The sequence below is a fragment of the Thrips palmi genome, unplaced genomic scaffold (genome assembly GCF_012932325.1).
Source record: "Thrips palmi isolate BJ-2018 unplaced genomic scaffold, TpBJ-2018v1 HiC_scaffold_2, whole genome shotgun sequence".
NCBI classification, from domain to species: domain Eukaryota; kingdom Metazoa; phylum Arthropoda; class Insecta; order Thysanoptera; family Thripidae; genus Thrips; species Thrips palmi.
In genome coordinates, this window is record NW_023144629.1 from 5896249 (window position 1) to 5912915 (window position 16667).

Here is a 16667-nt window from a genome sequence, read left to right on the forward strand (position 1 = left end):
TCGAGACGACGACGACGGCGTCCTTGGCCACCTCGGGGCGCGCAAATCTTCCATTAACATGCGCCATGGCCGTGAGCGGCCCGTGAGCGGCCCGTGAGGGGGCTTACCGCCATGGTCATGGCGGATTGGGCTTACGGTGGAGGGCACGCCTCGGCGCCTCGGCCACGCACGGCGAGAGTGGTCCTGGAGAACCAAGCAGAGCGTTCAGCCAAAATGGCGGGTACACTGGTGCTTCCCCCGACGTACTGTTGCAACGCGGCGTGGCCGCCCCTCGAAATGCCGCTGTCCGACCGGATTCGCCGTTCTGACCGGTCCGGTCGCTTCGATGACGGCCCGCCGAGCCCTTTGGCTGCCCCTTGGCTGAGCCACTGGAGGAACAATGTTTTTCCTGATTACGCTGCTGTCCTTGCAACTAGCCTGGCTGCCCCGTGGCCCCTCCCCCCCCCCCCCCCCTTCGCAGATTGTATCCTCGCGCTAACTTCGGCCGCGCCTCGCGCTGTGCGCAGCTGGGAGTAATTTATGGCTTTCGATGTCCTCGGGTCTCCGCTGCCCCCCCCCTCTCTCTCGCTCTCTCCCGACGGCGGGCCGGTGATAATGCAACAAGGAAAACCGTAACAAGCCTGGCAAGTGGTATTTACACGTAAAAATTAAAAAAAAAATCACAATTTTTTTCTGTGACCACACAACAACGCGGAAAAATTGAAAAGGAGGAAAGAAAAAGATACAAAAAATAGAGAAGGAAAAACGTGTTTCGCACACAAGAAGCAGAGCATAATATCCGCAACAAAGTGTCAAAACGTGGACGTGCATGCGGTCTGCCTTGAACGGGGTTGTGTGCCATGCCATACACCCGCTGGGAGAGAGAGAGAGAGAGAGAGAGAGAGAGAGAGAGAGAGAGAGAGAGAGAGAGAGAGAGAGAGAGAGAGAGAGAGATGGAAAATAATAAAAGGGGTGGGGGAAAACACTCAGCCCGATAACTGAGGGGCGAGGCCCGCCTCCTGATATCTTTGCCCGATTTACTCCCGCGAGAGCAGGGAGAGAAATAAAGAAATAAATAAATAAAGCGCCACTTTTTATTCCCACTTATGTGGCGAGGGAGGCGGATATCGGCGCGGCGCTCAAATCGCTCGGAATGGAACGTTTTAGCTTCAGCCTGAGGGCGCATCGAGGCAGGTTAGGTTAGGTTGAGTGAAGTTAGGCTAGCAAAGTGGGCCAGAAGACCGAAAGGCTAGTGCCCGTTTTTCCGGTCTCTCTCTCTCCCCCCCCTCTCTCTCTCTCTCTGATTATTCCGCTTCGGCCCTCGTCGTGTTCCTCGAGACACCTGAGCCAGCAGAGCGAGCCGAGCCGATTCCGGGAAGCACGTCAAACAGAAGGGTCGCCTTTTTTCCCTTTTTTTTACAGGACTTCTTTTTTTTTGAGAAAGCGGTGTCACTTGGGTGTCACTGGGGCTGCTTGTTCATCAGTAGTCGATGGTGGTGGCGCTAGCCTTTGCAGTGGTGCTGCGGCCACGTGCTCGACGCCGCGTCAACCCCTTCCCCGCCCCGCCCCGCCTCCAGGCTCGAGGAGAAGGCCATGATTCATTCATGATGCGTATTACTTCCCAGGGTAACCACTCGGGAAAAGGAACGCACAGCCGAAATCGTGAATTGTGTGAAGAAGACGAAGCGGGCAGGATGAGGATGAGAGAGAGGGGGAGAGGAGAGAGAGAGAGAGAGAGAGAGAGAGAGAGAGAGAGAGAGAGAGAGAGAGAGAGAGAGAAAGACAAAAGGAAACGAGGAGAACATTTGTGTGCGCGCGGCCCGCTCCCGGCCCACGCGGTACGCGGGTAGGTCGCGGGATTTTGGATCTTCTTATTGACGTCCCCCCTCTGGGGAAATAGAGCGGCCTCACCGGACGGGTTGGAAGGGAAGGGTCGGACGGGTCGGAGGAACGGGTCGGAGGAACGGGTACGGCGGAATGAGACCCACCTCAAGCTCATCGCCTTCCTCCTCGACAACGCGGTCCCCATCTAGAAGTACGTGGGCTACGTGACGACGAGCCGCAAAGAAAATAAGGCGCTTGAAAAAAATAGAAAAAGTATAACGAAGAGAAATGCAACGCGGCGGAGGCGGCGGCCGGAATCGAACCCGAGCCGGCCGCCTGCGAAGCGTGGCGTAGGCCGGCCCGCTGTACGCCGCTGCAGTGCGCGTTGCCTACCCTCGACTCTGCGGGCGCTCCGTGCCCGCGTGGCCGCGTCCCCCTCCCGGACTCTGTCCCTAGTCCAACCTTTCTCGGCTCGCGACCCCAAATTTGGAGCCAAAAATTTCCGCGACCCCCAGGAAAAGTTTCACGACCCCACGGGACCCCTCCTTTAGCATGCCACTGCGTCTGATCCGAGGCGGGCATTTTGCTCCCTCAACGGGCAATTGGTCTTTGGACTTTCCTTTAGCATGCCTCTGTTACGGAGTGCGATTATCAGTCTTAGTTTGGGGGCAGTATTGTCTCAAAGTTGGCCAAAACGCTCAGAAATGTCTTTGAAAAATCATGTTTTGGGTCGATTTTAAGCAGCCACTGCGTCTGATCCGAGCCGGGCATTTTGCTCCCTCAACGGGCAATTGTTCTTTGGACCTTCCTTTAGCATGCCTCTGTTACGGAATGCGATTATCAGTCTTAGTTTGGGAGCAGTATTGTCTCAAAGTTGGCCAAAACAGTCACAACGGTTTTTCAAAGACATTTCTGAGCGTTTCGGCCAACTTTGAGACAATACTGCTCCCAAACTAAGACCGATAATCACACTCCGTAACAAAGGCATGCTAAAGGAAGGTCCAAAGACCAATTGCCCGTTGAAGGAGGACGAAATACCGCCTCGGGTCAGACGCAGTGGCTGCTTAAAATCGACCCCAAAACACGAATTTTCAAAGACATTTCTGAGCGTTTCGGCCAACTTTGAGACAATACTGCTCCCAAACTAAGACCGATAATCACACTCCGTAACAAAGGCATGCTAAAGGAAGGTCCAAAGACCAATTGCCCGTTGAAGGAGGACGAAATACCGCCTCGGGTCAGACGCAGTGGCTGCTTAAAATCGGCCCAAAACACGATTTTTCAAAGACATTTCTGACCGTTTTGGTAAACTTTGAGACAATACTGCTCCCAAACTAAGACTGATAATCAAACTCCGTAACAAAGGCATGCTAAAGGAAGGTTCAAAGACCAATTGCCCGTTGAGGGAGCAAAATGCCCGCCTCGGATCAGACGCAGTGGCTGCTTAAAATCGGCCCAAAACACGACCCCAGCTACCTCGCCGCGACCCCTTAAAATTTTTTCGCGACCCCACTTGGGGTCTGCCCTAGTCGAGCAGGCGGTGATGTCACTCCGTTATTGGAAGAGTTTCCTCCTTGAAGAATGCCTGCTCGACGTTTTTCCCCCACCCCGCGGTCCTCGCTCCAGGTATCGGCGGGGTCTTTTGTCCCCCGCGTCTCATATCAGTTGGAAACAATGTCTAATAACATCGCTGCCCGGATCCGGGTTGCAATATCTCACAGCGCGGCTCGGGCAGCACGGCCAGCAACGCCACGGCATTCCACCGCATTCCACCGACAGTCAATAAAACAAGTTGGCCGCTTTCTGCCTTCTGGGGCTTTGGTTCGGACCGCGCGGGCACCGATTTGCCGATCCCACCCACAGTGGGCCGGAAGACCGGCGGAGGAGGCCAAAACTCTAGACGCGCTTTGAGCCCTAGAGTCACCAAACGGGTTGCGCTGCCTGAAAGCCCCAAAATCCCAAGTTTTTTTTGGAGGGGGGGGGGTTCCCGCCTTTGCACTCACCCAGGATCTTGACGACGTGGCCCTGGTTCTGGTCCTGGGCCGTGGACCGGATGCGGTGCCGCTTGGCCTCCTGCAGCTTGACGAAGATGCGCAGGTAGAGGATGGTGATGACGGTGAGCGGCGCCAGGAAGAAGACGACGGTGGAGATGAGGAAGGCGTGGCGCACGAAGAAGTGCTTGATGGTGCACTCGGACAGGTCCGGGGAGTCGGGGATGTCCTCGTTGGGGTTGACGATGCCGAACTGCATGGCCTGCGGCACGGCCAGCAGCAGCGACGCCACCCACACGCCGCCCAGCAGCACGGGGGCCTTGAAGACGCGCGACACCCAGAGCGCGCTGCGCCGCGCCTGCAGCTTCACCAGCGGGTGCACGATGGCGATGTAGCGCTCGCACGTGAAGAGCAGGATGGTGAGCACCGTGGCGTTGGCCGACGTCTCCGCCGACATGCTGCGGGCAGGCAGTGGGAGTCAGCGACAACAACAACAACAACAACAACAACAACAACAACAACAACAACAATAACAACAACAACAACAGGGGCACGAGAAACAGGTTTTTTTTTCACGAGTCCGGCGGCTGAGGCTGGTTGGCTTACCCCTGGATGACGCAGGTGGCCTCGTTGAAGGGGTAGGGGTAGGGAAACCAGATCTTGTGCAGCTCGAGCGGCAGCCCCGAGATGAGCAGCAGCAGGTCGGAGCAGGCCAGGCTGAACAGGTAGAAGTTGGTGGCGGTGCGCATCTGCCGGTTGCGTCCGATGACGATGCAGGTGCTGATGTTGCCCAGCAGGCCGAACACGAACACGATGACGTACATGGCGCTCAGGGGGATGATGATGTGGGGCGGGTCGCGCTCGTAGGCGGGCTCGTACCAGTGCAGCGAGTCGTTGGCGGTCGCGTTGTCGAAGGGCGGCAGTGTGGTGGCGGACCTGGCGGACGTCACGGAGGCCGAGGTCGCCGCCCCCGCCATAAGCTGCAAGGACAAACGTCTTCAGTCAGAACACTTTTTTTATAAGTTTTTTTTTTTTAATTTTTTTGTTAGGGTCGGGCAAGTGGGAGGTCGGACAAGTGAGCCGCACCGCACTGTAGGGCCTGGGGTTGGCCATGTGCAGCGTAGTGCATTTTCCGGCACCTGCTTTCCCTTCGCGGTCCTAACAGTGCATCGGGTCAGCCTCTCCCTCCACTGTTTGCCCTGTGGGTCCGCGCGATGGCCGAGTCAGTAATTGCAGCCACGGCCAGGCAGGCAGGGCCAGGCACCGCCATGTCACGCGCGGCTGTGCGCCCTCCCCTTGCCTTTCCTCGCCTTTCGACACGTCGACACGTCCGCTTTCGACATGGGTCGGGTGTTCCTTGACAGTTCGGTCTGGAGTTGGTCTTTCCTAAGCGGTACCGCCGCGCCCCGCCCCGCCGTGCTAGTCGCTTTCTTTCCCGACGTTGGCCAAATACGATTAGGGGCTAGGGCCCTTTCTAGGGGTGGCAGTGGGCCCGCTCTCCGGAGACGCGCAGGGCCGCGCCAGGCCGCCGAGCGCGCCGAGCGGAGCGGGCCTCCAGGCGAGCGGGCCCAAAAGGGCATTATTTTTAAAGCCATTGGCATTCCTGAGTCCCGTCCCACGGCGGTACAACCTCACCGCGGCGGGCGGGGCGGGGCGGGGCGGGCTGAGCCCCGCGACCCTGTCTGTATCCCCGACGAGGGACTTGGCAGTGTGCAGTGCGCTCTGGTCCCTCCAGTGTGGGAAACCACCAAAGTGACTGTCGGGGAACATGGCGTGCGTCAGGTCTCTTCCTTGTCCCTTTCTTCCGAGAGGCGGACCGCCCTGGCTTCGTTTTCCTTATTTCGCGAGTAAGTTTGCGCAGTCGGCGTGCGACGCCGCTCCGCCGATGAACGAACATCGGAGCCGCCGCCGCCTGATTCCGGAAGGTCCTTTCGTCGCTCTGTCTCTCTCACACCCCTACGGAAAGCCTCGCGAGTGCGAGAGAGACAGAGCGACGAAATGACGGCAGTGACGGCGTGCGAGTCCCCTCCTCCGGTCCTGCCCTTTGGTCCTTCGGCCGCCCCGTCCCTTGTCTTTGTTTTGCTCGTTGCGTAAAGTCGCGCACCCCGCGAGAGAAAAAAAAAAGAGAGAGAGACGTTTTTTGCCCTTAATTTGTTTTTCCTCTCCGCGGCTCTTTGACGGGACGCGATAGCGAGGCGATTGCGTCGCTGCACTAAAAATAAAAAAAAATTCGACAGTTCTTTTTTGTTTTTTAAGCAAACAGGGTGTTGGGAATGGTTGAAATTTTCCTGTTTGGCGCCCTCGTCTCGGCAGTGGCTGCATCGCCCGCGCCTCGCGCTCCGCCCGCTTTCTCGATTGTAAACTAGTAGGAAAGTATACGTCCCGGGGCGGAGCGGGGAGCGTGTGGCCGAGGCGCCGAGGCACAACGCGCGGCAGAGCGGCGGAGCGTCGCCAGCCGTCTCACTCGGGGGCTCGCTCTCCGTCGCTCCGTCTCTCTCGCTCTCACGGGGCGACCCCTAGCGGTGTGGTGGAGACGGAGCGACGAAAGCGACTTCTCGGAATCGGTCCGCGCAGAAGGCCAGAAGCAATGTCTGTGAGGGAGCCGGAGGGAACTGGCTAACAAATCGCAATTTATTCGGGGCCCGCACTGCGCGAATTGAACTCACGGACTGGTCGCGCGTGCGTGCGTGTGTGCGTGTGTGTTTGTGTGTGTGTGTCCGTGTGTGCGTGTCTCCGTGTGCGCGCCTTGCCGCGCTGGCTGTGTGGGTGAGTGAGTGAGGTGGGAGGGGTATGCAAACGGTCCGGACTCAGTGAGTGTTTCCATTCAAACTTGCCCGGTACTTTGCACTCGGCGTCGGACGGTCGGACAGACGGACGTACTGACCGGACGTGGCAAACACGCAAGGGCGGATCCAGAGGGGGGGGGGAATCGGCCGCCTTGACCCTAGCCGCCTGCAAGGTAAGCAAAAAGCAACACTTTGTCCCTGTAAGCAGGCAAAAAGTGGTACTCCCCCTTCCGCCTCAGACATGATGTCCAGGCCGCACCTTCCCACCTCCCCCAAGAGGCGCCGAAGAGTCTCATCCCCGAAGCGGTGTTCAACTCGTCGTGACGTCAGTGTAGCCGAGCGACGAGCAGCCTCGCTTCCCAAGGCCGAAGACCTCGGTTCGATTCTCCGGAATCCATTAAATTTTGAAGCGGGTTCTCCGACTGCGATTCCGTCCCGGGGCGTCCCGGGCGCGCGGCTGGGGGCAATAAGGTAGCCGGTTCCCATCCGAACGCCGAAAGCAGCTCCGAAAGTTAAGCAGCCCCCTCTCCTCCCCCCCATTTACCGGAAAGCAAGAGCTCTATTTTTCTTGAAAAAAGATGACACGTCAAATTATCAGATTGCAGGAACTCTCGTTAAAAAGTTTGAAGTCCCGTCCGGGTCCGGTCCAGCGGCACAGCTTGTGCACTTTAATCTTACATCACCGAGCCGCCGAGCCGCGGGGGCGAGACGCGGCCCGCGAGGCACATCTACAACAAGTTGGAACGAATTACGAGACAAAGAAGTGCCCGCAGCTTCCTGGAATCCTGGAACCCGGAAATACAAGAATCCAAGAATCCAGGAATCCAGGCACTGGCCTCCGCGTTGATGCCAGTTCAAAATTAATATCACATTCCTTTCAGCTTGATTGTGTCACGTTCGTTTGAATGTGAATATCACGCAAAAATACAGAGTCGTTTTTCCTTCTTCCAGAGTGAGCTGTAGCGTTTCGTTACCCGTTCCGTTAGGAGGTCGTCTTCCTTCATACCGACGTCGGAGGGGCGGGGCTCGGACCCGTCTGCCACTCGGACTTAGACTCTGCGTCGCGCGGCCCCATTTTCGCATTCAGATTGATAGAGACGATCCCGTGGGACGTTTGGTCAGCAGTGCCGCCCCCTCCCCCTCCATCCCAGCCGCCCGATTCCGAGAGTCGTTTCCGTCGCTCTGCCTCTCTCTCACGCATGAGGCGTCCCCTTCCAGGTGCGAAAGAGACAGAGCGACGGAAAGGGCTCTCGGAATCAGTCTGCTGGTTTACGATTGGGGGTTCGCTTCGTCCCGCGACACGAATTTATTGCCTCGTTGGGCTGTCCGGCGCGACGGTACGCACCTTGTGCTTGCTGCACACATGCAGGGACGCGGGGCGCAGTGGTGGTTCGCGAAACAGTGCGCGAAACGCCGTTTCATTTAGAGCCACTTTGCACGCCGCGTAAGTGTGGGGAATCGGACAGAAAGCGGAAGTCTTGCCCCGCCCCGCCCCGCCCCGCCCCGCCCCGCCCCAAACAGACTGCAAAGTGGCATAATGGTGGTGAAGCACGGCGACGCACGGCCAAGCGGAGCGGGCCAAGGAAGGCTGTATTTTAGGGGCTTGTGTGCCTTGCGGGGCAGTGGGGCAGCGGGGCAGCGGGGGCCCAGTCGGCCAGTGGGGCAAGGGGGCGTAACTGTAGCAATCCCCCCTCCTCCCACCGGACGCGGCCACGCGGGTGGACCGGGGTTCGAGCAAGACACTACTGCACATGAAGGCAACACGGTTTATGGCCGAAGCTTGTGCCGCTCCTCGGGGACCCCGGGCGAGGGGAGGGGGAGGGGAGGGGGAGGGGAGAGGGGCTACTGTCATAAAAATAAGTGCCGAAGAGCGCGGAGACTGTGATTCCCGCGTCTTGAAGACCGGCGCCGTCATTGTAAGCAGAAAAAAAAATCTTTGAAAAAAGTTGCAAGCAAATTGATTTTCCAGCAAGGGCGCTTCAATTTACAACCGTTCAATTCAAGCGCCAAGCGAACGGTGCCGTTTTCACCAGCATAGGGGGACGCACGCTGTTAATTAACTAAAAGCGTTTGCCTTGGCAGTGTGGCGACAGACGGCCCGAGGTCGCTCGCCCGAGCTGAGCTGAGCGTCCTTTTATTTGTCTAGTTCTTCGTCCACATCAAAAGCGGCGCCGGAGGGGACGTCTTCGCGTGCCGTGAAGCGTGGACTAAAAAAAATAAATCTTTGGTCGCCTCACGGTAAAAGCGTCGCCTTGGAATCCAAAGCTGGATTTGAAGACGGGAAAGGTGATGCCTAAGGGCCTTGGGTCTTCCCTTCGCTTGGCAGTGGCTTTGCTCGGATTAATCGTTAATCGCGTGTGCTGGCGGTGCTGGCGCTCTGCTGCGCTGTGGCGGTGTTGTGTGCAACCAATGGGAACGCGGCGGACGCACGAGCTACCCATACGTTGACGCGCCAATTATTTCGAGTCTCGTTCCGAATTGGGTCATAGCCAAACTAGAGCAGCCAGCCAGCCAGCCGTGGCCGGACGGACGGGCAGGCAGGCGGCACGTGCTAGTTTGTCAACCCCTTCGTGGCCGCGAGTCGTTACCGGTGCGTTTTCATTACGAGCCGGGCGCCCTGCCCGAGGACGACGAGCACGACGACGAAGACGACGGCGAGGACGCTTTCTTACGTCGGGTGCAGAGCCGAACGTGCTGACGTCGCCGTCGACCTCTCTAATGACTCGACGGGGCGCTAACGGGGGAAGGGGGAGGTCCTTCTTTCTCGGACGGCGACTGTGCGTGCTGCCAGCAGCACACGGCGGCTCACAGTGGGCCAGAAGGCCGGCGGCGGCGGTCGGAATCAGACCTACAGGGCGCTGCGCAGAGCCAGCAGAGCTCGCCAATAAGGAGTACTTCCGTTATTGGAGAGACGCATGGACGCCCTCGCCGGCGGGGCTGCCGGGCCGGCGGCCCACTGCGGGGAGGTCGAGGCATTGTTTGTCCTCGGGGATTCGCAGCTTCGCAGCAGAACAAGGCTTGAGCCCCGCCACTGCGCGGTGGCGGTGGCCCGGGCCTCCTGCCCCTCACCGGGCTCGCGGGCCCTGGCGCCGGCTGAGCCGTTGTCCGGCGGACTGGCCGGGCCTCTGGAGGCCCCCGGACTTGCAGACTCCCGGAGTCTCTCTCGTTAGTAATGAGAAAGGGACAAGCAGGCAGGGCGCGGGCCGGCACTCGGCAGCCAAGGCTCCGACGCACAGTGGGCCAGAAGGCCGGTGGAGGCCGCCCTAATTCTGGATGCGTTTTGAGCTCCAGAGTCGTTAAACAGGTACTCGAGGTACTCTGTGTACCCGCCCGGGTGTTCACATCTTGAAGTCACGGCCGCGGGGGTACCAATAGGTGGAGAGGACTTTGCCCGACAGTGGGCTCTCAGGGCCGCCTCTCCGCGTCGGCCGAAGAACAAGTCGATCCCGGCCACGCACTCGGCGCCCACCGCGACAAGGGGCTTGCGTCGCCCCCCCCCCCCGGCCAATGCCACGGTCCTAGCAGCCCGTATTGTCGGGGTCCTTAAGCGTGCGCCGTTTGCGCCAGTCCCTGTTGATGCCTCGTGATGTGTTTGCTGGCTTTGTGCGTGCGTCTGCCCGGCTTTTCGTCTCTCCTTCACGGCAATTGGTCTTTCCTTCTTCTTTGCTCCTTTCTCAGTGTGATTATCAGTCTTAGTTTGAGAGCAGTATTGTCTGCGTTGGCCGAAACGCACAGTAAGTCTTGAAAAATTGACAGCCTGTTTGGTCAACTGTTTAGTCACAGAGCAAGCAAACAAGCCTGATAATCGCATTCCGACAGGGGCTGCTAAGGAAGGGCCAAAGAAAATGCCCGTTGAGGGAGCAAAATGCCCGCCTCGGATCAGACGCAGTGGCTGCTTAAAATCGACCCAAAACATGATTTTTTAAAGACATTTCTGAGCGTTGTGGCCAACTTTGAGACAATACTGCTCCCAAACTAAGACTGATAATCGCACTCCGTAACAGAGGCATGCTAAAGGAAGGTCCAAAGACCAATTGCCCGTTGAGGGAGCAAAATGCCCGCCTCGGATCAGACGCAGTGGCATGCTAAAGGAGGGGTCCCGTGGGGTCGCGAAACTTTTCCTGGGGTCGCGGAAATTTTTGGCTACAAATTTGGGGTCGCGAGTCGAGAAAGGCTGAGAACCGCTGCAATAGGTGGAAAGGACTTTGCCCGACAGTGGGCTTTCAGGGCCGCCCCTCCGCGTCGGCCGGGCTAACAAGTCGATCCCCGCCACGCACTCGGCGCCCACCGCGACAACGAGGGCTGTGCGTCGTCCCCCCCCCCCCCCCCCCGGCCAATGCCACGGTCCGATGCAGGCCCGTATTGTCTCGTCCTTAAGCGTGCGCCCTGTTTGCGCCAGTCCCTGTTGATGGCCCCGCTGATGTGTTTGCTGGCTTTGTGCGTGTGCTCTCTCTCTCTCTCTCTCTCTCTCTCTCTCTCTCTCTCTCTCTCTCTCTCTCTCTCTCTCTCTCTCTCTCTCTGTGAGTGTGCGTGTGTGTGTTTGCGTGGCAGCAAAGGACACATAACCTACAATTGACAGCGTTGCCGACACTGTGAGTTCAGCAGAGCAAGCAAACAAGCCTCCCTATCCCGTCCCCGCCCTGGCCGGCTGCTTTGCGAGGGCGCCCCGACAGGCCCTGCAGTGCCCCGCCAAGCCGCCGGGCTGAAAGGCGTTCTTGGGCCTCCGGGCTGCTCCGGGCCCGACCAATACATTCCGGCCAGCCGGCCCTACAGCCCTTTGACGGGGAGCTTTGCAGTCTTTGGGAGCTGTTGTCGACGCCGATCTGCCGACGGCCTGCTAGCATCACGCCCCCATTCCCCATTGGAATCTCCTGGTCCGAAAAGTGGCAAAGAGAGACTCTCTGGCCGTGGCCAAGGCCGTGCCAACCTAACCACACACACACGCATGCGTGCAGCGTGGCACCCACTGGCCCGGGTCCGGATTCCGGGAAATGTACAGTTTTCCCGTGAAATTCCTCCGGGCTGCACGAGATTCAAATGCCGGCGCCTCCGCTGTTTGGAATGAAGAATGCAGCAGAGACGTCGGGAACCGGTGTACGGCCGGGCATGTAAAGTCATGCGCGGCAATCCCGTTTCATTTAGTGTTGTTTTCGTTTTCGGGGCCTCCGCTCTGAAAATTGAACGGCGAGAATGATGGCCAAAATTTTCAGTGAGACGGATTTGTCTCGCCATCCTTCATTCTTCTATCATCCTTCTATTCTATTTGCGGGGAATTCCTCGCAGCCTCGCAAGGCCGGCCGGCTGATGCCGAGAGTCGTTGCTCCGTCTCTCTCGCATTGACGGCGCGCCGCGTGTGGGTGCGAGAGAGACGGGGCGATGACTCTCGGAATGCAGGCGGGGCGCGTGCCCCCCTTCTGACACGGGGCAACACGAGGTTCCACGCCCCTCCGGCTAAGTCCCTCGCAGTGCCCCGCTAGTTCGCCGTCAGTTGGAGCCTCGCTCGCTGCTGCTCGGCTGCCGCTCCTAATTCATTTCACTCCCCGCCCCCCTCCTCCAAACTGGCCTTAAACAAATGGCAAGCTGTCCCCCTTCTCTATAGTCGAGTCAGCGTAAGGTCTGCATAATTCTCCCGTCGGCCGGCAGGGCCCGGCAGGCACTCGCACAGCGTCGCGTAGCGAGGAGCAGCGAGCCACTTTGCCGCTCGCGCAGCGGTACACTCATTCCGAGAGTCTGTCTCTCTCGCACTCGAGGGGCGTCCCGCACGGGTGCGAGAGGGACAGGGCGACTCTGCGGTGGGAACGGCGACCGCTGCTTGTCTGCTCGTTCGCGCTGTCGGTGACCTTGGCGACCTTGACGCCGGCTTTGCCTGCCCGCCCGAGGGTCCTGGAGGGTCCTGGAGGGTCCCTGAGGCAGGTGGTGGTGCTCGTGGTGGGGACAAGCCTCGGTTCAAGCCGAGGGACAAGCGGTCCCTGTGACGGACAGCCAAGGCCTCTCTCTCTCTCTCTCTCTCTCTCTCTCTCTCTCTCTCTCTCTCTCTCTCTCTCCCCCTCCCTCTCTCTCTCTCGGTGTGCGAATGGGACGTCATGACGTCATCAGCCACGTGATCCGGTGTACAATGCAGCCTCTCGACCCACGGGCTGCTCATTCCGAACAGCGTGCGCGGCTCTCCGTCACACACACACACACACACACACACACACACACACACACACCAGCCCTCGCGCTCGGTTGGCCGCCGAAACTGCAGCCTCAGCGCACACGCCGAGTCACGAGCACCGAATTAATCCAGACGAAAGTAACACTGCGAGTGTCCGCCGCAGCGGCTGATTCCAAGAGTCACTGTCGTTGCCCCGTCTCTCTCACTAGAGAGAGAGAGAGCGACTCACGGAACCCGTCCCGCTGAGTTGGTATGTGCCTTTTGGGGCAATTATGTCCGACCCGAATTAAAGGGACAGCAATGACAGAGGGAGACTCCCCGACGTGTGGTCACCCCCCCCTCTCTTTCTCGTAGACCACTTTTGCCATGAATTCTTTCTCTCTCCTTCACACATACCACTCGCGCTGGGGCGGTAGGTCCTCCTGAAGGTGGCGCACGCGAAGTGGCCATAGTGCCTCTCGCACCCTCGCGAGACGTCCCACGAGTGCGAGAGAGACAGAGCGTGTGGCGCTGGCCGGCGATGGCCGCGGCTGGCATGTTTATTTGAGTCTAATTATCCCGAGGAGGAGCCACCCGGATCGATCTGTTATCTCGAGTTCAACTCGAGGCGTCTCGGGCGGCGAGGAGGCCGACAAGAACCCCGGCGAGGCCTGGGCAACCCTTGGAACCCCGCGCCAGGGTTCCAGGGACGGAGTACGAAGTGCGAACCGAGGTTCGAGGTTCGACCCCAGCCGGGGGCCGCGATACCGAATTCATTTGTCGGCCACAAAAAGCGTGGTGCGAATATAAGGCCCCCGGCGGGTGAGCGGGATTGCACCGACGGCCGCTGTTATTGGCTGCTGCTGGCTCTTTGCGGCTATTTGTGGCTATTTACGGCAATTTATGGCTATTTATGGCTATTTATGGTTTGGCTGCTGGAATCAATGCGAGCCAGTCGGAGCCGGCCCACACGTGTTGCGAATGCGTTTAGCGCGTCAGCCGTGATACCCCGGGCCGGCGACTGCTTCCGCTCTCTCTCTCTCTCTCTCTCTCTCTCTCTCTCGCATCGACGGGGGCCGCGAGTGCGACAGAGACAGAACGGGTCCGCTGGCGCCGGGCCAGCTTGCGGTGGTGGATTTGAAGGCGACGAGGGGCCGGGGGCAATGCCACGCCACGCAATGCCACGCCGAGAGGGGTAAAGAGGAATTTATAAAAGCGGGAAGCCACGTGGGTTTAAATTTGGTTTTAAATTTGAAGAGACGCGCGGAGGGAGCGGCGAAATAGGTGCGTGCCTACACTGTGCGGGCGTGCCTTCGCTGTGGGCGGAAACGCGGCCCGCCAGCCCCGCCAGCCACAGAGACGACCGCATTCCAAAAAAAAACAAGAAAAATGTTTTTTGATGAAAGATGATGAAAGTGCACCGGCAGCAGGCCACGCCCGCTCTCCCGCCACTCGAAATAAAATGCACAAAAAACTAACTTGCTAACGAATTTGACGCTGCTGCCAGCAGCGAAGGGGGGAGGGGGGGGAGAGACGGAATGCTCGCCATTAGCGTGGAGGAGATTAGACGGCTCGATGCCGACATCCGCGGACAATCCGTGTTTGGCTTGCATTCCGGAACCCCTTCGGTCCCCCTACCCCCTCCACCCCCACCCCGACTGGCCGTTTCGCCAACGAGCCCCCTCCCCCTTCCTACTTATCACGCCACTTGCGACTTTGTTATCCTTGCCACCTGCTGGGGGGCACTGCCACGCCACTGCCACGGTGTGCCCCCGCGCCCCTCAGAGGGCAAACGGCTCCCCCGCCCTGATCTGCTTACTCGCGCGTCCGACAAACAGACACACAGTTTGCATATTTAATCTGCTCTTGTTTTGTTTTTATTTTTCTTTCTTTATTCGCCGCGGGGCGCGCGTTTTTCGATGTGGGCGTGTCTTTCTTTTTCGGGTGGCGTGGCGTCCTGCTCTCCGCCACCCACGCCACTGATGCAGTCATACGTGCGCGAACATTAATGGCGTCGCTACACTGTATGCATCGACCACCCCGCCAGCGCGCTGCAGCGGACCGATTCCGAGAGTCGTCGCTCTGTCTCTCTCGCACTCGTGGGGCGTCCCGTGCAGGTGCGAGAGAGACAGAGCGACGACTCTCGGCGCAGCGTGCCGCCGCGCGCAACCCTATTGTTACGGAAAGCCGTTTGCGGTTTTTTTTTTTTTGATCACGCGACGGTGATTCCGACCGACAACGCGGCGACTCGGCTGTCGAAATTTGTCGCCGTACGTTAAGAAAGAAAAGAGCGAAAATAATGCGACTTTTTCATCACAAATTGATGAGAAACTTTCATAAAGCTTCTACACTTAATGCGTAGGCGTGACAACAATGCCATCAAGAAGTTCGGTGGCGTTTTGGAGGACAAAATTAGCCTCAATGTGACTTCGGAAATTTGCAGTGTGTCGTTCTCCCCGCCGTCAACGCGGTCATCGCTAGTAATTAGCAGCAGAAACACAAGACACACGAATTAGTTGGGGGGGGAGAGGGGGCACTTTTTGTACTGTACTGCCGCGAGCGTCGCCTGCCGTCAGGCGAGCCTCCCCTTCGTGACGAGAGCACTCTCCCTTCTGCCTACACTCGAAATTTTTTTTTTGTTTTTGCGTTTCTACGGTCGGTTGCCCTTGCCATTTTATATGATTTTTCTAAGCTGTTGTAATTTTTAATTGTGTTATTTTAGTTTTTAGTCTGGCACCCGTCTTGGAGAGCAATCAGTGTGTAGTAATAGTAGTGCCTGTAGTGCCTGCCGACAGTGTCCCGGCACAGACAGGCCAGCCAGGCAGGCAGGCAGCCAGGCAGCCAGGCGGCCAGGCAGGCAGGCAGGCAGCCGGAACAAGTCTGGCGAGACAGTCCCGCGTGATAAGTAGCCCCGTTTACTGCGCGCCGCGCTCGACGTGATTTTGAAAATATGGCGCGGGGAGAGAGACAAGGACAGCGCTCGCCGCGTGTGCCGCGTGCGTGGAGGACGAGGACAAAGGACGTGGCGACACTGCGACGCCTTCTCGCTCCCTTCCGGCTTCCGGCTTGTGCGTTCACGCTCGGGCGCACAGCGCGGGCCGGAAGGCCGGTGGAGGCGGCCAAAACTCCAGACGCGTTTTGCGCTCTAGAGTCGCCAAATGGGACTCGAACAGCGCGTGTGAACCCACCAATGGATTCCTCGTTCGGAGAGCAATCCATTGGTGGGGTCACACATTCGGTTCGAGTCCCATTCAGCGACTCTGGAGCTCAAAACGCGATTAGGGTTTTTGTCGCCTCCACCGACCGGTCTTCTGGCCCACTGTGGAGCGGCGACACAACCGTCGCGGGCCGGTGGACAGACGAGGAAAGCACGGGAAAGTCGGTGAAAGCCCGGGAAAGTCCCTCGTAGCGCGCCAAAACAAATGAACAAAACAGGCGGCTCGCATTGAAATGAGTTACACGGCCGAGCGAGCCGGAGGCGGCAAGCAAGTGGAGGAGCAAGTCGGGGCTTCGGCGTACCCATCCCCCGTTTTGCGCCGGACGGCCGCCCCCACGCCAACGGTCCGGCCCCAAATTTATAGGGCGGGCCCATAAACGTGAAAACAAAAGGTTTCAGTCGATTTCGCACCAATAGGGGTTTTTTTATTTTCGGTGGAGGAGGCCGTTCCACTGGCAACAGGAGTCGCAAAGAGGGCACCTTCGGCTGTTCGTTTTAGAGTGTCCGAACTCCCGGGGGCGGCGCTCAGTCTGTTTCGTGGTGAGTGACCCCCCCAATCTCGAAAAGCAACCTCAACTTTCGGGTCGATTGTTGTAACCCCCAGATGGGATTGGCTTGTAATCCATCAATGATGAAACTAAAAGGTTTCAGTCGATTTCGCCCAATAGTTTTTTTTTTAATTTTCGGAGTGATGTTGGAGTGATGATGGATCCACTGGCAAGCGGGGTCGCAAA

At 58.5% G+C, this 16667-nt stretch overlaps 1 protein-coding gene across 1 annotated transcript in view; it reads right to left on the reverse strand.

Annotated features, from left to right (window-relative positions):
- The window catches only part of LOC117647426 (pyrokinin-1 receptor-like), a 54076-nt gene that overhangs the window by 11366 nt on the left and 26043 nt on the right, over positions 1-16667 (reverse strand). Inside the window, exons 2-3 of the mRNA XM_034389163.1 lie at positions 4401-4774; positions 3807-4252 (exon numbers count right to left, since the gene is read on the reverse strand). Of these exons, the coding sequence (XP_034245054.1) occupies positions 3807-4252; positions 4401-4774 (820 nt within the window). The remainder of the gene's footprint in view (positions 1-3806; positions 4253-4400; positions 4775-16667) is intronic.